Here is a 23495-nt window from a genome sequence, read left to right on the forward strand (position 1 = left end):
AAATTAAGTAGTCCCTATAAAACCATAACGCTTTCCAAAAGGTTTTGCCCGTAGCATAAAATACCTTTATCTTTCCAACAAATGCATTCATAAATGTATGATAAAGAAAAAAAACCTGTTCTGCTCCCATTTTGAGCTATAAAGCCTTGCAAATAAATGAAAAATTATACTTAAATTCATAGAGTGATTTCCTTAAAGTGGATGAAGCAAGCAAATCATTTTAAGTAAAGCAGTTTTGATAATATTATTTGAGGCTACTTGTATTGCGTAGAATACTGTCCTGTCCTTGATACACACATATGCGAATGCGTACTTACTGGCACCAGTTTAAAAAGGAGTAAGTCAGGAATAAGGCAGCTACGGTACGCCATCTCCTTAAGCACTTCTCTGAGATGACTGTAGTGACAGTTTTTCCAATTATAGTTCTATTGCTTAGAGTATTTGGGCTACAATTCTGCATATTGTCATTACAGTTTTGAAATACAGAAGAGATTACAAGAGATTGCACTAGCAGTCTGACAAAAGCCACTGAAATTCAGAGTTAAGAATGTTGGGGAACGTTCATCCACAGAAGAAAAGACAGGAATTGGTGAGTGGCGTTTCCCAGTATGCGTTCACATCAAAGTGATTTAAACACATTTTTGTTATGTTATGTAAAAATATTTTTTAGGGTTGGTTGGTTCTCTTTTAGTATTGCATCTTCACCAGGGTTATCAGCTGACCTGTGACCATGTTATTTGAAACTAATTGAAAAATGATATAGGTGAGGACAGATGGAGAAAACATACTAAAAACGCTTGTTTGTCTAAAATGAACCTACCGTTTATTGTTGTTGCGTTCATTTAATGAATTTCAAAAAGAACCCAAAGCAACTTACTATCTTGAGAAAAACAGAATTATTCTTATCTTGTGCACGACTGAAATGAATGGAAACAGAAATGAATTGGTCTGACTGCAATGAGAGGTAAATGATTCTCTATTACTGTGTTTTTAATGAGTATCGTACACAGCACAGATGTATAAATCAGAGCAAAAATTCAGCTTCATGCTCTTTATTTCATTTTACTTACCATCAGTTCCTATTTCACTTTTAAGGTCAGTACAAGACTGGGAAAGACACAAGAAAAGACTGAATATGGAAGAACACTTCTTAAATCATTAGTTTTTTGTCATTTTAATGGTGTTAGACTTTAGCAAATTTATGATGCATAAACTAGTTAGCTTTACAATGTCCAAATATTGTTAGTCTTAGACGACTGCTCATTTGAAGCCTGTGCTCTCCACTCAGTTTACAAACTGCCCCTACTTCTTTAGGCTGATGATGTAACTGCCTTATTTGCAGTGTCTTGGTCAGGATACAAATACAGCGGGCTCTGCGATGGATTTGCTCTTAGAGGTGGTTGTGTACTGGTCAGTCTTTCAGAATTTCCTGGAGAACTCTCCCTCCACCTTGGACTTGCTTGCTCCTGAGACACTTCCCACACAGATGGGCATGGGGAGGTAAAATTCATGGTTGGTCGTGAGAGGTAGTTCTCCTGAAGACCTTCTTCCTGGAGGCACCTGTTTGAAAGCACTTCTTTTTCTTTGGAGTTTCGCCATTTCATCCTTCGATTCTGAAACCAAATTTTCACCTGTTTGCAAGTTAATTAGAGTTTATTATCATTCTTTTCTTTAACCAACTTTGCCCTAACCAGGTGTTTTTTCTTTCCATCTCCTCAGTTTCATGTTCCTTCCTTATTCATTGTTAGAGCACATCCAGTGAAGCTGACTGATTGACATTATCTGCAGATGTTCCCATTACAATTTGCTACAGCCAGATAAAATAGTCTCCTTGACTTTCACTACCTCAAGACAGGTGATTATTTGGCTTAGCATGGAAAAAGGACAGCCCAGTATCTAGGGATAGAACAATTCCCTATAGCAACATCCTTCTAGGCAGAAAAGGATTCTCCAAGTAAATTAACACTGTCATTAACAAAACTAAGAGGTATTACTGGCGATGTCAAGCCCTCCATTTAAAAGAGGCTCTAAGAACCATGACTGTCCCATGCACAAGCATAGCTAAAACCAGCTTGGCCATGCAGCTTCAAAATGTGTGTTATGGCATATGACACGGCAGTGAGGATTTAACGACATTTTGCCTGACTGACTATAGTTTTTCAGGAGTTGCCTACAATCCATGTGCTTTTGCAATAAAATTAATTTTCCAAAAGCTTTTTTGATCATGAGCATTTAAAGGCATTTATGAAATGCTAGGAAAAGCTTGGGGAAATACACATCTAGGAACTGGTTTTACCTAAAGAGAAGAAATGGTTGGGGAGATCAATCAAATTATTCAGATTGTGTTCTATTTTCCCTTAAATATTTTGCATTTAGTTCTAGTATTCAGATACTTGGTATGAAGACAAAGGGGCTGTGCTTTCAAAGGTTTGAGAAACATTGCTTTAGATGGCAGGTACTGTTCCTCCAGCCCAACTGGTCAGAAAATCAAAGAAGAAACCTTCAAGGCAACTGCTCTTCCTTTCATGAGGAAGGAAAAATAAAACCCAACCCCACCCGCCACCCCCCCGACATAGATATCATCTGGTCTATCATCACAGAATTATTTTCTTGTAGCAGTAGTTGTTATCTATGTGTCATTCCATTATTTTTTATTCCCCCAGACTCTCTTGAATATCAAGAACACAGAAGAAAAATTTAAGGAAATAACTGTAATAGTAGGAGTTTGACTACATCTTAGGAAAATTTTAGGCAGTGCACTGGTAAGTGCAATTGCACTTTTTCATTGAAATAGTTTATCCTGCAGAGATTACAGCTCTGTTCATCACACTGAGAAACACCACACTCTGCTTTGTGTTTTTGTTTATAGTTACACTGCTTGCGATGGAGTCAGATTCATCCAGCTTAAGAGGAACCACTCCAGACCACAAGATCTGACCTCCTGCACAAGTGCAGCCAACTGCAAAGTTAGATCAAATTGTTGAGGGCTTTGTCAATTTCTGAAAATCTGCAAGATAAAGATGGTGAGAGCTCCCATTGCCATTCCCAGGGTTTTCTGCTCCCCAGGCAGCTTCTGCTGTATGTATCTTAAGCACTTTCACTCCTGCTGCATGCAAAGAAATAAAATTGCACTGTCACTCTCTCACTTTCAGCTGTACTCCTGAGATCTGCATCTACTCCGGCACCTTCAGAATCTCACCTTCCAGTGGCTACCATGTTAATTTTCTGCTGTTACCTGCCCTGACAAACCTCTTCCAGGTTTTGTGCTCTTCAAGCCAGGCACTCTTCCTTTGTTTTTGTCTGCAGCTAGGCCAGACCCCTGAGATTATACATTGGGCTGCTGCCGCTCAGCACCACCATTAACGGACTCGTTCAGTTAGAACAGCTCACTGGAGGCATTAGATCCTCAGCTAAACTCTAAAGTCCTGCAATAAGCCAACACAGACTCATGAAAAATCCCATGAAACGTGAATTGATAAGTAAAGTGGGAGCACTTTAGGTCACCCTGCAAAATGTTTTCTTCTACAGTCTCTCTCAGCCCTGAGGATCTTTTTCCTTGCACAGCTAAGCTTCTTCCTGTAGGGATAGTTGCCTGTCTTTTGGGGCAGAATGGTTTCAGAGCAAGTGCTGTTGACTGCATTGTCTCGAGCTGTTCACCTGTGAGTGCAAGTGTTCTCAGAGAATGTAGGAGCTCTATGCTCTGCTGTTTTCTGCCTGGATCACTGCCTATCAAGCAGTGGGGTGGAGCACAGTTCTCCACCCCAAAGCTCCTGAGGGGGCTCTGTCAGATAGCAAAAAGAGAGTTGGAATTGAAATGCAGAAGTCATGTTTCTTCCACTTTGTGTGAAAATGGAGCCAACAATTTTTGAACATACACATTTAGGAAATAAACCAGGAAAGTGTTCAAGCACTCCTTGGTTAAAATTGACATCGATTTACTGAGGCCTTTGCTCAGTGAAGGAGCTCAGGGCTGCCCCTGTGCTGTTCAATTTTCCTCTTTCAAAGCCATTTTAAAGATTTTTCCTCAAAAAGACAGAAAGTCACAGATGTTCTGTCATTCCTTACCTGAGACTCCTTTAGACCCAGGTTAATGGCCAGTTTCTTCCTGTCTGTTTTACTAATATACTTCTGCTTCTGAAACATTTTCTCCAAAGCTTTCCTCTGGTCTTCAGAAAAGACAGCTCTTCTTAATATACCTCTCCGGGATTTGGAGTTAGACTCCTGGGTCAGAAGAGGCAGCACACTTTCCTCTCCTAGTGGAAATGGATGAGAGTTTTACATAATATCTAACACATATTAGAGAAATACTAATGCTGTTCATTATAATGCTAGCAGACTACTGTCCCACTTTTGATTTGTTGGTGTTATAAGTGTGTCGTAATGCTTCAGTCATGTTTGTTAAGGACTAAATCCTCACTTGGATCTAGAGGTGTTGTCAGTGGTCAAGTGTCTCCCCTTGACATGGTAAAAAGTAAATCAGATGAGTTCATAGAGGAACATTAACACAGGGCCCATGCTGCTGCAAAATTCAAATACAGTCAGGGAAAATCTTCACTTTCCTCTGCCCATCATCATCGCTGAGTAAACCGCAGTAAGTTTTCCTATGAGTTTATTTTCTCCTTGTGTGAAATGTAGAACTAGATAAAAGTGGTCTGTAATACTAATTCAAAGAAACTAGACAGGCTTTCTTTAGTTTTGTTTACTAACTAAAGGCTTTCAGGGTGAACTATTTCCCAGAAAATCCCTGGCCATTCACTTACTTATTCTGGAAACTGCAGCAATTTCTTTATTAGAGGATTTGGGGAGTACTTGTACTTACTCCTTTCAACCTGGTTTCTAATCCTTTGACATCTCATAACAAGTCCTGGGAGGACAGTTTTCAATGACTCCAATGACATTCCCTTGATCCATGCCTAGATGGAACTCTGTGCTGGAAAACAGCCCCAAAGTTGGGGGACAGAGCTGCAGTGGAGAAGTAGAAGTGTTTGAATTTCCCTTCACTGGCCTCACAAAGAGCACAGACAACCCAAATCCAGATAAATCTCTCGCCTTCCTCACACCCAATAAAGCCTAAAGCTGGAGTGCTTTCCCATGCTCCCTCTCCCCTAGAAGGATATGCTATACGAGGAGCAGTCCCTGGTGAGGTCTGGTATGCCTCCAGCACTACCAGCTTCCCCAAACGCTCACCCAGGGAGCGGTACCAGAGGCCAGTTGAAAAGGGCCTGTCACCAAGCATTGGATGTGATAATTGCATGGGCAGTTGCAAGCAGGCCAAGAAAGAGCTGCATCTTGATTCAGAAACCTGTGCCATGGGTATATAGCCATTGACACCTATGATTTTTCTGTAGGAGGGAAGCCAAGAAGGTGGCTTTAGTGTGTATTGTGCACAATTCAGACCCTAAAGGTGCAAGCAGTCCTCCTGTTGTCCACCTTCCCATGCACATGGGTCAAGATTGCCATCTCAATTTATAGTTAACAGCAGTTACAAAGGTGTGCTGCTGTTCAATTTCTGTTGAGGAACTGGTTATTTTCATGCTGAAGTGAATGGCAAATTTCCCACGTAAAGCAGATTCTCTAAAAGACTGCACAGTTTTTTGTGAAAAAGTCCATCTATTCTGGTCAGATGTAATGGTGGGGAGCCTTAAATACATTTGTTCAATATATATAGTGCTCTTGAAAATACTAATGAAATCCAGATGCACCTTCCACAAACTCTTCCTTGGGGCTACACACATTTCAACTTCTGTATACTATACAGGTATACACATGGGTACATGTATCTTTAAACACTTGCAGAGAAACAAGCACAAATATACAGAGGATATTGCAGAATGATGAAAAACTAGTGTATATATGTAGGTCTTGCAAAGTTGACTAAGTACTTTTGTGGTGCATGTGCAGCTGATTTGATATTACATGCATCACCATGTATCCTGCCTCCAGCTGCAACCAGTAGAGGAAGAGTATCAGAAGCTGAACAATTGTACAATGATCCTTCCCTAAAATTTACTGCCACTGTTAAACATTACTGATTTAGGGACCATTGCATTCCGCTAGACATGCGTTTCTTGAATTTTTCTACACTTTTAGAACCCATCTTTACATTTGTCCCTTGTAACAGCCTTTAGCAAAAATTATCGTGATTTTAAATGTTAGAGTATAAGGCTAAATTTAGAGAGATGTATTTCAATTTTCAAAACTAGATCTGAGACTAGATACAAAAAAACACAATCTAGTGGTTACTGTCCTGATATTTATTACATAGTGAGACACAGTCAGACTTCAACCAAACCAGAATAAACTATCTGCCAAACAGAAGTCAAAATGCCACAATGGACATTTCTGCAGAGGGCAAGCCAGGTTCGTATCTCTCTGAGGAGTGCATAGCCCCTCCTGACCCCCACCCCAAGCTCCCATCCTGCTCATGAAGCTGGGGGCAAACAATGGCCCTTCTTTCCCAAGCATGTTTTCTCTCCTTCTTCCTCAAATTTGGTGAATTTAGGTATTGTTTTCCAGGTAGCCTCTGAGTAGTTTCTGATGATTCATCAGCCATTCTCAAGTTTACTGGAAGGTACAGTCTGACAGCAGAACAGCTGGTACCTTCTCTCATCCCCACCGCGGCACGAGACACCAGCAAGGGAAGAGGCACAACAGGGCTAGTCCTTGCCTCCTGGCCTCCATTCCACAATGGAGTTGTCAGCCAAGGACAGAGGATGCCGGATTATGTGACCCCTTAAAATTTGTCTTGCCTGGCTGGTTGTTAACAGTCAATCAACAAAGAAACAACCTCCTGCTGGAGCCCTGAGGCACCAATTAATTCCCATACAGTCAGTATGTAAGGTACAGCTTAACACCTGTATTAGACTAACTTAGTAGTGAAGAATCTACACATTCTAAGGCACAGTATGTGACTGATTTTAAATTATTAACTAAACAAAATTTAACGATGAGCAGAATGCTCACAAGCAAACAGCCACTGGATCCAAAAGTTTGAAACTCATGCTTGGGATAACGAAAACTCACCATCCGTTGACTAGCCTAGAGAATTTTTGTAAGAATACCCCACATTCCAAAATGCATTCTGACTGCTCACACAAAAACTAAATTTCAGTTTGCGGATTAAAGGATGTTTCAGTATGACAGCATAGGCAGTCATTCACCCATTTTAACAATTCCATCAAAATGAAGTAAGCCAGTTTGCAGCCTGTTGCTCTGAACATGTATCAAAAGGTTTAGTGTTCTGCTGACATAAATGTGAATGTTACCCACTATTTCCTGTGTTGCTGATCTGATTTTTGTTTTGCTTCAGGTTTTTTTAAGTCTTTCCTTTGTATCCTAATATATAGTGATAAATGTCCTCTTAATCTGTGGAACAATCTTCATTTGCCTTCATGGCAGAGACCACCTTGAAGGAGCAAGTAAAAGCTTTAGTCATGGTTTCCATTTTTTCATTTGAATTCAATACATTCTAGTTAAATGGACAATTAATAGGTCACTTCCAAAATAGTAGTGTATCAGTCCTGGTTAATAAACAATCCCCACAGTTGATAATGGGCCTATGTATTCAGCAAGTCCCTGTATACACTCAGCTCATCCACTAAATCCCTTTTCAGGTAGACAGGGTTATATGGGAAGATGAGCTAGAATGAGTCTATAAAAGTCAGTTTCATTCACTGCTTTATTTTTCAGTCAAGTGCTTTAAATGGTGTCCAGAAAATCTCTTGGAATGTGAGACAGGAGAAAAGACTGGCACATAGAGTATTGCTTTATGGCCATACAAAAGGGCAACTGACCCTTGCCCAGGCCTTTTCAATGTGAAATGGTTCCTAAAGTTCATCTGCACAGTGAAAAATTGTGGTGAGGTCGCGTGTGGATGAGTAAAGTGAAAGTGGTGATTGGTCATGGTGCTGTCAGCCATTGTGGGAGAGCCGGGGCCATGTAAAACGCTCTGTGGGAAAGTGTCAGCCCCCTAAAGAGGTGCTCAGAAACTTGCAGCTCATTAAACTGCCAGCATTTGCTGCCTCACTTGTCAAGAATCATTCAACTTAGCAACTGCCCTTCTGAAACATTCATAAAACGCATGCACATAGTCAGGAAGGGTTTGAATGCAACCGTGATATAAAAGTGTATGCTAGAGCACACATAAGCTCCAATTTTCATTTAGATCTGATATGCGATTTCTGCTTTTTCTCTGTTTTGAATGACAAGGAAATGTTCCTTCTGTTTGTACTCCTGAGCCATAAACACATGAAATCAGGAATATCCATTCTTATGCTATGGCACACAAAATTCCCAATCAACACTGAATTTAGATTTGAGTTAAATGGAAGTGTGTTCCAGGTCGTAATCCTGAACGTATAATGTATACTTGTCAAAATTCTCTTCAATTTACTTCTTCAATTTTTTACATTAAAAAACAAAACCAAATTAAAAATGTCCATGCATTTGACTGCTACAAGAAGAATTATTGTTTTATTTAAATAATTCTAGGGCTTCCTGAATCATAATTTATCTCTAACAGATACTAAAATGCATCATCCCTTTTAAGATCTTTCAGCTCTTTTCTTCTCTTATTTGCAAATGTTTATTGACACAGATTTTTTAAAGAGTTACTGATTTTAAAGACTCTTTTCTAGCAAACTGAAAACAAGGAGCTTTCCTAGGTTAGCTCTGTCTGGGTGTCTCAATCCATTAGAAACCTCTCACAATTGCTCAGTGTACTTAAGTTTGATAAATCTTTGGAAACCCTCTGAATAGAATTGCTGTGATTTTACTAAGGAATTAGCTGCTGCCATTGCATCACCAATTAGTTTTCCAGAACACATTAAATCCTGCTGCTCTGGTTTACAGAATAACTCAAGCATTACTGATGAAGCATAAAAACTTACTTGGAAAAGCAGTGGGGGATGCAGGGTGCTGACAGGACCCACCGCAGAATGCTGAGTAGAATGGCGGGGCTCGGAGAAAAAAGTGTTTGGAAAGAGCTGCAAAGAAAGCACAGATCTAATTGATTATCCATTGAGCTTAGGTGATATTCATAACAACAGTCCTCCAAAAAGTCAGTGTGTAAAGTCCTGCCCCACAAATTCTTTTTCCTTTTTTCAAGATGGTGATATTTTTAAGGCAAACAATGATAAACCAAGTAATTGCTCTTTAATTTAGCAAAGTTATTTTATATGCGTAGCTTAACTACAATATGCAAAACTCTCAATATATTTATCAGAAGAACGAAACTGCAGATTTGAAATTTACTTCAGTAATTGCTGTAATTATGGGGTTTTTTCCCTAAATATTGGGATTGAATGCATTATTTCAATAATACATTGTTGAAACAATGAGTATAATGCATCTGAAAAAGTTATTATAAATAACTCCAGTAAGCACGATATCCTAGAAAAACAGAATGTAAAAATTAATCCTGTGTCTTCTGCTTGTACTCCAATGCTGTTATTAGTACCCATATCAATAAAGTCTTCAATAAGTAAGAAACCTTAATGAATAAATGCTATAAAATGCAATGAAATGATTCAGCTGAGCTCTACAGGCACAAACCACAGGGCCAGACCCTGCTATCCTGACGGTAAATGTGTTCTTGCTGGCAAAGTGCTCTAAATTAAATAACCTAATTTCTGAAGAAGTCTCTGCTTAATACAATAAAAAAATTGCAAAATTAACCCACTGAATTAGGTAATATTTGGTAAAAATTCTACATAATTTTTTGAACCAATGAATCAAAAGTCTCTGTTATGTCTAAAAAGTGCTTCCAAATCTTGGACAGGTCTTCATTATCTAATAGTCCCTTCATTTTTTTCTATAAAGTTCATGGGCTCTTCCATTAATCTTAATTACCTTTTAATTTCTGCTCATACTAGTCACCCATGAAACCTGGAATGTTTTTTCTTTTGAAAACAGATACATACTTTTAGAACTGTAGGCTTTTAAAATGTGATCAGCATCAAAACATTTATGTCACTTTCCTGTTTTGGTTTAGGCAGAAAATACGTGGCTCTAGACCCTGTACTGTAGTTTGTCCAATCTCTAGAAATAACCTGATTTTTTTTTAAAAAAAAAGGAAGTAACTGCACACTTAGATAAAAAAATTAAGAAATTAATAATCAGGACAAATAGATAAATGTATCTAAGCCATGTTGTTAATTTTTGAAGGTTTTCAACAGGATTTAAAAACAAAGTTCACTCAAATTTGGGTTCCCAAGTACATATTAGGGTATCATAGTAAGTTTTCTGACCATCAAATCTGCTGATCTTCCAAAGCAATAAACAATTGCTGTAGAAGCCTAACTCTAAATATTTTTAAAATATTTACCTCTATTTTTTATCTGAATAAAAACAAGCATAGGTGAAAATTTCTTCAACTGTAATTACAAGTTGATAAGCATTTTACTGCTAGAGCTTTTCATTGACACTTTGCTGTTTCTAATGAAATGTAAATACACTCCAAGTGGAACTAGTTGCCTATATTTGAAGTGTATGCTTGCAAAAAATTTACAAAAAGGAATAATTTACATCAGGCATCAGTATTCTAAAGCTTCTTTTCCATACAAGAACATCATATGTGGAACTGTGTCCTAAGGAGCTTAAACCAGTCAAGAACATGCAGCCAAATATTACATATCCAAGGGGCTTCAATGGAACTGCTGGGGTGTATAAATTGGAAAGGATTTGACTGACCAAAGCAGCACAGGAGACAGCAAAGGTAAAGACCTGCCAAATAACCTCAGCCATTCTCCTGAACATGAGAACACATTCTTGACAATATGTTTTATCTGCTGCAGTTCCCAAATGCCCAGGTGAAGAGCTTTTCCTCCCTTGCTTGGAAGCCACATTCCTCATGCCATTATCAAGTTTCCCTTGCAGCCAGATAAAACTTTCAACTTCTAAAAATACAACTTAGTATACAGAAGGTGCCACACTCAATTCCTTTGCTTCCTTTTCAAAAACCCCAAATATTCCTACGCTGCCATAATGCCCTATTCCCTTTAATCATTGCTCCAGCACCTTATTCATTCTGATTTTTGGTCAGACTTAGATCATATGAACATGTTGGCCTGTCCTTGATATTCCTTGTTATGGTTTCTCAACTCTCTTCAATTCCTTGCTCTTTTTTTGATAATGTGGTGCTTATAATGACATGTGATACAGCCAGAAGACATCTGGATAAATCAGAATTAAATAAGTTATTGTTTTGGATAGATAGCATGCTCCTTCAAATAAAGATGGAGGAAAAGGAAAAGATAAGTTTTCTCCGTTCACTAAATCTCTCAACAAGCAAGCTGCAAGCATAAAGGTCAGGAGATGGATCAGGGTCAAAACCTGAGACATTTTGGTTAAGGCAACTCCAAACAAGCCACATAATTCCATGGATGTGGCTGGCAATGATTTAATGCACTAGCACAGCACCGTAACACAAGCAGTAGAGATTCTGGCACTATTCTACTCAAGTCAATGGAAATCATGTTTCTGGCTTTCTTGAGCCTTTTTTTTAATTCTTCTGCCAACTGCTGTCTTTTCTGCCTGCATGGTGCATATCCCTTTAAGGCAGAACATCTGCTTAAGAAGTAAGATGCAGGCGATAGCCCCATATAATTCTGAACCTGAGCCCATTACTTGAGACTGATTTATTCTAGATCCTGCGGAACAAACAATGGCATTATGTCTCCCTAATAGACAACTGTATGTCTAGTTTACAAACTTATTTAATGTGATCCAACTACACTGATGCATAAATGAATTCTACATTAAGTATATCAAATCACATCTCCAGGTCACATCTACTGAAGCCACTGCACTCAAACAAATGTGTAGCAGTTACAGTTATATCAGTAAAAAGCATGTGGCATAATACAGGGATACTCAAATCTACCTTGGAAGCTCTGTGTAGAGGAAAACATTAATGCTTCAACCTAACACATCCAAGTGTATTTTTTATCTTTTACAGAAACAACAGAGAATATTCATCACATTAAATGGCTTCCACTGTATGCATGAAATGGCATTAACGGAACAAAAACTGCTCAGAGAAAAATTATATATTTAATGTATATGTATTTCAGAATTATACTGTGATTGTACCTGTAGGAATTACACAATATATATCAGCACCGAGGACAATATACAGAAGGCATTGCTTATGCTTTTGTTTTCTGTTCACATGTGTCATGGCCACTCTACCAATATTTGTTGGTCAAGCAACGCGAAGCAAACATTGTTTGCTGTTCACATAAAGCTGAAAACTGCTGAATTCTCAGAATATTACTTCTGTATTTATTGGCCAAAATGAAGTACACAGTAACCAAAAAGCTGTTGCTTCCAGCCATGCAAAGCACACATCAATCGGAGGCCAAATCCTAGTAATTTGTATACAGGATACTTAATGCTTTTTCTGCTTTGCATTCCCACTTCATAAAAACAGAGATTGTGTGGAACTAAGCATTTCATAAGAGTCAGATTTTACAGGTTTAGCTTCACAGATGCATGAAAATGGGTATCAGAGTATGGCAGCATAAGTGGCTTTTGGCACTCAAAGAATTGTACTATATGCTTTGAAAGAAAATGTATTGGGTCATAAACAGAAGGATGAAACATCTAAAATTAAATATTATCTTTTTTTCACAAAAGATAAATTCTTTTGACACTTGCTGCATGCAAAATTTTAGTAATAATGCTTGTTTACATTTAGCTTTGTGAATAAAAAACATTTTACAGACAGACAACAAAATTATACTAAACATGCAAATGGATCTCAAGCTCATCTAGTGCTAAAACTCAGAGATCAGTTCAAATGTTTTAAAATATGTCAGCTTTGAAGATATTCCAAATTCAAAAGCCCTCCCATACTAAAAAGTCATGCTGACAGTGGTACCAAGAGTTTACCTTCCAAATATCCACCATTTGAGAGTAAGGTTCCCAAGTACAATTCAGTTCAAATGAATATGTAATTTTAAAATGGCTTATTATTAAAGACACTGTTTGCTTTTCCTAATCCTCATGTTGTGAAGCAGCTCACAACATAGTATAGGGCATTAGCTAGCAGGAAAGGGGGAAGGGGTGAAGAAAAAATGGCTATTGAGGAAAAGTGAACTGATGATACACTTCTGGTATTGCCCATATAGGGCTCCCTCACTGCACATGCTGTTATAGTTTCTTGGGTTTTTCGTAAAGCTAATTGATAAAAATGTAGTATAAACCTGTGAAGAGAGCTGAAACACCTCCAAAGAACGATTGAGAAAGCTGACTAGAGCCAGCTAACAAGAAATGGTAAGCACAGGAACAGACAGACCTCAAGCTGCACAAACTCTTTAATTCTCCAAGTATTACTAAGCCCACGTGAACTGCTTTCCACAGTGATTGATGCCCAGGTTCTCACCCTGGCAGGTAAATTACAAATACTATCAGTAAAATTATCCTGTTTGATCTGAGAACTTTGGAAGCCCATGAAGTGGGCACAAGTAAACTGTAATTTCCTACCTACATCCGTTCTTGGCAATGATTAAAGCAGGCTTTTGCAAAGCTGCAGGAGTTTCATGTCATGAAGAGCTCCCTGGCAAACAGTCCAGCAGCAGCTCTGCCAGGTTAGTGGTCCAGCTGAGCCACATGGCACCATTTCTGCTCCTGAACCACAAGCCATGGGCCTCACAATAAACCATGGGCTCTGTCCCCAGCAGTTACTGTGTTTAGAGTGCAATGTTCCAGCAGCAGTCGTGCACCTCCAAAGCATTTGAGCCAGCTGAAGGGGAGCCCCTGACCATGAGAAGGAAGCAACAGACGCTGCAATATCCCACCAGAGGTAGTCAGCACCACATGAACCTGGCAAACCTTACTGCAAGAGCCTGTAGTACAGCATCCCTCAGAGCTGGCTCTCCTGTACTCCCAGTTACTGTCTATTTGCTTCCCATTCATTCCTGTAAAACATGACCACATGAATGCTCAAAAGAAGCCAAGCCAAAAGGGTAGCATTCACGGATCAGTTTTAAAATACTGGCAAACGTTCATAGATTCAAAAACCACAGAAAGGGTTTTGAAGTTCTAAACATATTTTGAAACCCTACACAAAAGATGGATGCAAGAAGTGGCCTTGCATTTTTATGTTGGGTCTTGGTGGGGCTTTCAAAAATTAGCGGAGTAGTTAGACCAAATAGGGCTTGAAGTGTGCTAGCAGCATGATCACCATTTCCTTACACGTACAGCAATGTAGTGGCTGACAGTCATGCTGCAGATTAGCTGAGATCATGCAAATCACTGTCAATTTTCAGAGGCATCATTCAAATGCCTTATTATTAGGACATAATTTGCTGTACATGTTCTTCTCTGCCTGAGGAAGCACAGGTGCCTCAGGCTGGTGACAATGCATAGTCAGATTTCACCTCTGTGACAACCCAAAGCAACAACCAAATCCCACACCATTTGTCAAAGACTCAATGGTCTCCAGGTTATCAGCAGTAAAGGTGGCCTCTCCATGCCTTGTACCCAGCCTTGCTACTGAGAAGATAGATGGGGAACTGGAAAGCTGTGGATTTACCAGCTTTGTCCTTCTTCAAGACACTCAAGTGCTACTGCACTCCAGCACTTTCTGCTTACCAGTTCTTGTCAAAAGGGGCAATACTGTCACTTCTCTGTCTAAAAGGTCAATGAATTGTCTAAGCTCCTTGTTTGGGCCTCTTACACAGTCAATGAGAAGAGGTAAGTAGTTCTATATAATGATCCATCACCTTAAAACAGACATCTAAGAAGGTAAGTTGTGTCATCCTCTGGAGGCATCTCTCTGTATTGGCTATGGATTAGACAAGATATTTAGACAGCTAGATTAGACAAGACACCTATTTTTTATTAAACAGCTGAATTACTAAGACATTCTTAACTTTCATAGCTAACATCAGAAGAGTACAATCACCTGTACAGCCATAAAGACTCTAAAAAAATCATAAAATTCAGCCATAAAGACACTAAAATTATTTTATTTGATTTTCAATGCTTTGTTTAAAAATAATTTTCTCAAGCAAGGCCAAATTAGGGCCACTTGCTGCAAGAAGACAACTCACTGTTTTTTGACTGTTGCAGCCCTAATACAAAATCCTACAATAGGCCAAAAAGCACCATTTATTCCAGTGGTATGCAGTGATTAGCTAAATTTTCCAACCTGGACCAGTCTCTACTTGCTGCACTATTGCCAGCTCCAACCAGACAAAAGTCTCAAGATAGCCTAAACATTGTTAGAATGAAAAAATAAATGGTGAATTCTTTTTCCTTTTTCCTTTAACATGAGCTTTCTAGTCTTTTTACATTTGTAAAAGGAAATACCTTTTCAAGTTGAAATTCAAGATATTCACATAATCATAAGATTCCAGAGGTGAGCACTTTAACAAACAACACCAAATTGTCCAAAAGGAGGAGGTAACATCCTCAACATACGTACAAAATATCTCCAGAGAATTGAGTGCTGTAACTTCAGAAAAAGGCAGCCTTTCAAGGGAAATTTTCATAAGCTTTTCAGCACAAAGTAAAGGCCATTTCTCCAACATGACAACTCACCTCAAAGAAACACAGCTGAGGTTACTTAAAATATTTAGGTGCCTAACTCTATAAGAATCAGGTTCTACATATATGACATTTGGAACAACCTCCTACTGCTTTATATACCCACACTTGTTTCCATTTTAAAAAAAAAAAAATACCTTCCCAATTCTGCTATGGGTCATGATTGACCACAAAGATACCATTTAGAAAAATCAGAGTAAAGTTATCTTGCAGAGCTGCATTATACAAGAATGCATAATACTTTCGGTCGGCAATGGAGTCAGAGAACTTGCCTCCCAAAATTCGGGGGAATTTGTTAACGCAAAAAAATCACAGTACAACGAAACTTGAAATCTCAAGTAGAGAATTTCCCTGATGAGATTAATCCTTATCACATTCATATGTTTTCTAAAAACATGAAGAACATACTACAAGATTTCAGAAGGCCAGCTCATTCTGCAATACAAAATACATTTTACAGAAGTTAACTACAGACATGATTAATTCCATGTTTTCCCCTTGGTGAATTGCTTTTCTACAACCCCCACCACTTGTCTTCCTAGTTCGGCTTTGAGATCTTCTGGTAATGCTTAAATCTTAAAAAGAACCAGACTCGGGATCTTCTTCCTTTATCAGAGACAGCACAGCAAGAATTGCCAGAGGAAAGAGCACTGTCCAGCCAATGCTCATACTCCCTACTGAGCCAGACTGCCAGACCGGTGGCTGGGTTGGAAAGAAGCTGGCAATATAGTCTAGCTCTGACAATCTTACAATGAGGACAAAGATCTGTCCTTTAAAAGCCATTCTGCAGCTACTCTTAAGGTATGCTGGGCACCCCAAACAGACTCCATTAAACAGCTCACAAAGTTAACTGCAAGTAGGAAAAGATGCTGCATGGTGTCCGTGATTTCTGATACTTAGATAAACTTCTCTGTCTCCCAAGATGAACTTCTAAACAATGAAGGTGTCTCAGTGCTCCCGCAATCAGGACATAAAATGCCAAATAGATCTCCCCACCCTAAAGAAAGTTTCTATCACCAGAAAACAGCAACAAAACAGGAAAATCCTAAGACTTGTTAGCTAGCATTTTGCTTGAGGGAGTGTAGCACTATAGAGAGGCTTGTGCAAGCCTAGAGGGAGCCGAGCTAAAACACTTGGATCTTTCCTGCCGTTTAGTTAGTGTTACGTGTTTCTTGACAACACACCCCGGCTCCCAGACGGTTTGAAATCAATAATTAATAATCATTTATTCACTAAGAGGGGGTCCAAAATGAAGGGGGAAAAAATTACTTAGTTTCAGTAATTGAAGTATCTCCTGGTTGTCATAAAGAAACACAAGAGATTTTACTATAAATAGGCAATAAGGTATATTGATTCAACTAAGTATTGCAGGATAGAATTACTGTCATCACCTGAGGGGAGAAAAAACAACATTGGTCCAAAGAGTTAGCCTGCAGAGTTTTATTTCCCTGCAATGCTACCAGTTTTCTGGATTACCTTAGGCAAGTCACCTCATTTCTTTTTGCTCTAGTTCTCCTCTACGCAGTAGAAATCTCTTATCTCACTGGCACTTGGTGATGATAAATGCATTAAAATGTAAAGTATGCAAAAAAAAGGTTACAGAAAGCTACACCTGTATCACAGAAGGGACGTTTATTATTATAAGTCAAACTTATGTTTATGATATACTTGTTCTAATTGCTTTCTTTTGTGGTGTATGTACTGTACTTTATTCTGCTCTGTTGTATTCTGATGTTTTATGCAAAAATCCCCTAAGTTAAATTTTTCAGCACATTTTGCAATGGAACTATCTTGCTGTTATGTTTGTTTCATTGCGCTTTTCATCTGTTTCCCTTCTCTATTAATCTATCAAAATGCCAAGATTAAAGTAGAAAGCCATATTCTTGCCACATATGACCATACTCATGGTCACAACGCTCATGACCACATTCAGGTTGTAAAGCACTTACTGTCATCTTTCTCCAGGGCAAATGACTTGAGAAGAGCAGAGATTTTCAGAAAATAAGTTCAAGTAGCAGAGTAACTTTGCATTCCTCAGGTAGGTCACTCTGATCTGGTGTCAGCCAATACTTCTGGAAACCAAGTCATCATGAAAGATGTGGAGTGGACCTCTTTAAGGCACCCGTGCTACAGACTCCATCTCAGCATCCTCCAGATAATTTTCCTATGTCAGAAAACACTGAGAAAAACTGTCCAATATTCTAATTTATCCAGAAGATGATAGGACTGGAGTACAAGGAGAGGAACCAAATTTGAGAGTAGCAAGCAGAAACTGAGGGCTTACTTGCACTTAAGAGTCTATTAGTTTGCTCTGAACTTTTATCTGGAGCTTCCCTCATCCTTTAACAGGCAGTGCAAGTACAAGCAGCACAGCTGTAATATGTTTCACTGGGAAACGCTGCTTTACAACAACATTTTAAAAGTCTTTAGCCAGACAGAACACAGTCTGAGCATCTGGTGTTTAAAAAGCAGAAGCAGATTCTGCATTGATTTACCTCATCAGGGCTACATATACACACTGTATGCAAAGTTCTCATAAAGCAGAAGACAGCATTAGGCATATATTTTATCAAGGCAAAAGGCCTTAAAAGAGAAGAATCCTGCTCACAGTGCACAGGCTAGAAGAAATTCAGCTCAGCTAGACAGAAACACAGTGCTTAACATGCCTGTTGAAGGTGGTGGGCCCAGTCCAGCGTTCCATTGTCAGCACTGGGGCTTCAGAGCAAGGTACAAGAAAGCCTATAGGAATCCCAAGCTGGTAAAAACTGGCATACCATTGCAGAAGGCAAGTGAGTTTATCATACAGCAACAACACTCCTTCTGCTTTTCCTTCTTAAGTTTTATGTAACATGCTGCTTGTTCATATGGTTGTACTCTTAAGTACAAATAAACTAAACTAATTTTAAAAACCTGTGATTTGATTATATTTCAGTTTTAAATATCAGTGTAGTGTTGGAAAGTGATGAATTTAAAATCTGATAGACAACATAAAGATATTTATTTCAAGCCCACTCATTAGATGATATATCTAGGATGTAACACTGTCTGAGTACTTTTTCAGTTTTTCGTTTAGGATAATTTTGGAGAACTCAAAATATACATGCAGATAAGCACTTGAAATAGTCAAACTAAATTCTGTGAAACCTGTAAATTATTGAAATGGAAACATGCTGATAAAACTTTGCTGCTGAGGAGTTACAAAGGAAAAAGCTACCATGATCAGATGGACCAAATCAAGAGTGCCATCCCACCCAGTCTCCTTTGCCACCATGGAGAAGTTTTCCACTTTACACAAAGAACACAGGATTTTCATTCTTTAGCACTTTTATGTTAAAAGTGTTAAAAGGTACCCTAAAATGGAGTGCTTTCTTCATGTCTCTCCTTGGTAGGTTCTGTAGATACATGTTGGGTTTGGAACTGTAAAAAGGTTCAGCTTATTCAGTTCAGTCTCTAGTGTTACTTTATATTCCTGCCTTTCTGAGAACTTCAGGTGACCTCACCAGAATCTGGGACTACATGAGCAATACAGATTACTAACTCCAAAAGTCTGATAGTTTTTCAATTCTCTTTTTTATTTTAAAACCCTTGGATTATGTAAGATCATTTGTTAGAGCACTTTTAGTCCCTGCATGATCTATAAAGCACTCCCTAGTTCAGAAAGATTCAAAAAACATTTTGCTTTATCATGTTCAATAGTCTTATTAAAGACTTAGACCAAGATTTTCCAAAATGACATGTGATTTGGGGTCTCCAAATAGAAAAGAGTTTATTCCTCAAAAAACTCACAAACTCACTGAATACTCACAAAAATCAGTAAATTAAAGCTCCCTACCTAGTACCAATTCCTTAGTTAAAATACCTTCATTAGCCCCTGAAAGCTAAAACTCTTATGCTGACAAAACACTTTTGCCCCATCACTGCACACACAAGAAACATAACACGCTGGCTCACCACCCCAGCCTTACTCACAAATGCAAGTGTTCAGTCTGAACAGTTTTGCCAGCGTACAGAGAAGAGACACCTTAGAAATCACAAAATCTGGCTTAACAGGACAGTTCCGATATAATTTACATCTATGAAAGTTCAGACACCTAAGAGCCTTCGTCACTTCAAGACATGTAAGTCAGATCAGAATCAACAGATCCCTGTTAGAATATGTGCATCTTCTACCTTCCCAGGAGACCTTTTTCCTGAGTGCATAAGGAAACCTAGTATTTCTCACTGCTCAAATTAAGAGCCTGGTGCTTTTGCCCAAAGCTCCCTCTGAAATCCCTGGGAGCTGTGGGATCAGAAGAAATGTAGGATTGAACTCCAAATCACTAGGCACACCTGCCACACTTCGCTAAATTCATGAGGACTACTGTAGGCTGATCAAAGAAAGAACTAGTCCTGGATGCAAGCATTTGAGAAACGGCATTCAGGAACTTTTGTAATACTTAGAAAGTTTGCCTATAGTGATGAGTGCTGGGGCATCTGCTACCTCCCCTTTTACATTTGCTCTGTACACAAAAATGTAGGATTTTCTCTAGAGCTTTTTTTTTTTTTTTTTTTAAGGGTGGGGTGGAGCAGGGAAGGGGAGAATATGCACCTAATGCCAGAAAGATAGCACTTGTCCTGTTTGCTGGCCTGGCCGGTAGTTGGTTAAAATAAACATGCTTGAATAACTGATATGCTTAAGATAACACTTATGGCAGCTGAGGTCTGGAATATTCAGAAATGTTAATATAGTTTTTTGACTCTCTCCTGCCCGCCTTTACAGTACATCATGCTAAAGGATCAAGAACTGTTTTGGATTTTGCAGAACACTTTGTAGGATTTAAGTGAAGTCAAATAACGCCTGAAAAGAAAATAACTGTTATTAATTCTGTTTCTAAAACGAGTCTTTTGGTTTCACACCTTAAAAGCCTTACTTCAATAAATGTAGCTCTCCTTGTCTGATTTTAAGTAATTTAAAACTGCGTGACCATAAATAAAAATTCTGAAAACACCACACAAGACTGAAATAAATTAATATATTATAACGGAGAGGCAAAATACAATATAAATGGAGAGTCTAATACCAAACCTTATGAATTAACTTTGAATTCAACTTCCACCAGCTCCGTGACTGACAGAAGCACACATTTCTAAAAAGACTTTAAAATGTTGTTCATGCCCAGGCAAAATATATTTACATGAGAACCGGCACATCCCAGAACGGGCACAGTGTTTGGTACAGCTGTCGGCCCCCAGCCCTGCGGCCCGGCTCAGGCGGGCGGGCCCGGCAGCGGCGGCAGCCACCCCCGCGGCAGCACGGCGGGCGGCCGGCCCGGCCCGCGCACTGACACCCAGGCAGGCGCTGGTTTGACACCGGGCCGAATGGCTAACTGCAGGCCTTTTACACAGCTTTAAAGCTTTTCAGGGTTTTTTCCTGCCCCGGGTTTTTGTCAAAATTGCTAAAAAATTCCCTGCTTTCCTTGAATTAATTTTCCTTGTGGTAGCAAGAGCCCGGTCCTTCGCCTCTCGCTGTCCCCTCTGGGACGCGGCTCTTGGGGATGGGGCTGCTGCCTCCCGCCTCCCGCGCTATCCCTACCGAGCGGGACGGGACCGCTCGACTTTCTCCCAAAATTAAGAATTTCAGACCTTTTCGGAGCGCCGGTTGGCGGTCAAACTCTTTTACCAACCCTTCAGGCTGTGAGGAACTACTAGACCTGAAGAACTACACCTGCCAGACCTGCGATTAAGGGCAGTTAAAAGCCCTCGTCGCTACCAGCACGCAGCTTCCCCGCACTCACTGCATCCACAGGTGCCCCGCGGTTTAAAGCCGCCACCCGGCTGCCTTCGCGACCGGCCCCTCACCCGCCCCTCGGGGTCCCGTCACCAACGGCGGGGCAAGACCCTCGGCCGGAGCCCCGCCGGCAGCACCCCGCCGCGGGGAGGGCGGCTCGGCACAAGCGGGGCACGGCGTCCGGCCGCGCCGGGGCTCGTCGGAGCGACTGCGGGGGAAGGAGCGACCGCGTCTCTGCCCGCCGCCGCCTGGGCCGTGCGAGGCGCGGGGCCGAGCCCTCGCGAAGCCCCTTCTGTCCCGTCTCCCCGGTGGCGGGACGCGGGAAGGGGCCGGCGCTCACCTGTGGCTGCCGGCGGGAAGACGCCGCCTCTCTCCGCCGCCGGAGCCCGAGCTGGCAGGCGGCTGCCGTCCGCCGCGGAGGGGTTAAGCACTTGAAAAGCCCATCTTGTCGCGTAGGGACCCCCTGAGGGGCTGATTTGTTCCGCCGCGGGGCACAGCTTGAGGGGGACTGGGCTGGCGGGGAGGGGACGGAGCTGGGCAGGGCTCGGCGGCGCCCCGGCCCGCAGCAAGTTCTCGATGAGAAAACTTTTGCCCAGGTTGCCAAAGCCCGGCGCCGCCGGCAGGTTGAGGAGAGCCGAGGAGCCCACCAGGTCCCAGTACAGAGCGCTGGGCAGCATAGCGAGGGCTTTTACCCGCCCTCGCCCTGCCCGGCCCGGCCCACCCCAGCCCGGCCGCCGCGGCCCCTCACTGGGCTGGGACGGGGCGCCGGGCTACGGGGCCGGGCGGGCTTGCGGGGCGCCTCCCCGAGGGCTGAGGAGAACGGAGCGGAGAGCTCGGCGGGCTGTCCGTGGAGACGCGGCGCGCCTCTTCGCCGGGGTGGAAGGTGTGTCCAAGCGCATTCATTATGTCAGCCAGGGACGGCGAGTGATGGACGCAGCCAACAATGCCGCCTTGCCCGGCAGCCCCCCGGGGGAAGGGGGGTAGGGCGGGCAGCTAAGGGATCGTGGCGCGGGGGTGGCTGTCCCGCTTTACCCGCCCGTCCCCCTCAGGGCTCGCCGCCATGTCGGGCACCCCCCGGCCTCCCGACATGGCGGCGGTCCCGCGCCTCCCGCTGCGGGGGTGCACCTGTTGGGAGGGGAAGGGAAAGGCCTCTGGCCTCCGTCCCGGCGGGGAGGTGGCTCCGGTGCTGGCCGCGGCGAGATCATGTCGACCTAATGATCCCATGAGGTAATGGGAAGATAGTTATTAGCTCACTCCCTGTGGGCATTTTTATCTGGCCTTTTTTGTTGTTGTTAGTTACACCCCTCACCCCCCCGCACACACGGGATTTTCAGCATTTGTCTTAATAAATCTGATTAAGATCATCATGGTGCTATTAATCATGTTTTCCTCAAGATGTGGGATGATGCTTTTCTGTGGGCATAAACATCCCTTGGCAGGGGTGGCTCTGTCCGTTTCTACTTCCCTGCATGTATTCTTACTTACTTTCTTAGAAACCATGTAATGTGGCAGAGATGTCTCATTTTCCAGTTCAACAACACATGCATTCAAATTGGAAGCTGTTCCCAAAGACCTGATCACATCTGCTTGTTTTGCAGACAAGTCCTTTTATTTCAGAGCAGCTGTTCACCAGTCAAATCTCAAGGGATATTCACTGGAAAACCCTCTGGAGCGGGTGTGTCCCTTGTTTTTGCATAGCAGTAGAGGCATAACCCCACAGACATCAGGGTAGTTCATAGCTAAAACTAGCTGGAGGAGTAGAATCATCTGTGTCCTCAGACAGCCAACGGGAAGGATGGTTTAACTGCAGTGGTGCCAAGTAATACCTTGGGAGATGTGAATTAAGGATGTCCCAAACATTCCTTCATGTCTTGAGGAGATTGGTCCTGCCAGAGTTTGGGCGCTTACTCCGTTGGCACCAAGATGTTTCCTGTGGTGAACAGGAACCTAAGAGCTGATAAGGATGCTTCATGCCAGGGGTCCCTGTAGCCTGACCTTCTGTCTTCACCAGTGGCTGTACATACGAGGAAGAATGAGACCAAGACAAGTGTGTTTGATAGTTTTGCCCTGATACACTCCTATTCCCTAACTGTTCTTAGCTTAAAGGATTTACACATCTTAAGCACTTGTATTTACAGATGTGAAGGCCTTCGCATTTGTAAACTCAAGATATTAA

General features: G+C 41.3%; 1 protein-coding gene across 1 annotated transcript; it reads right to left on the minus strand.

Moving 5' to 3' along the window:
• Positions 1-545: 545 nt before the first annotated feature.
• Positions 546-22408, minus strand: DBX2 (developing brain homeobox 2). The gene is made up of 4 exons (XM_055712081.1): positions 21660-22408; positions 8889-8984; positions 4066-4253; positions 546-1631 (listed from the first exon to the last, which is right to left on the minus strand). Exons 1-4 carry the CDS (start codon positions 21994-21996, stop codon positions 1311-1313), a joined length of 942 nt encoding a protein of 313 aa, XP_055568056.1. The 5' UTR covers positions 21997-22408; the 3' UTR covers positions 546-1310.
• Between the last annotated feature and the right edge of the window lie 1087 nt (positions 22409-23495).

Source organism: Falco cherrug, chromosome 5 (genome assembly GCF_023634085.1).
Source record: "Falco cherrug isolate bFalChe1 chromosome 5, bFalChe1.pri, whole genome shotgun sequence".
Lineage (NCBI taxonomy): Eukaryota > Metazoa > Chordata > Aves > Falconiformes > Falconidae > Falco > Falco cherrug.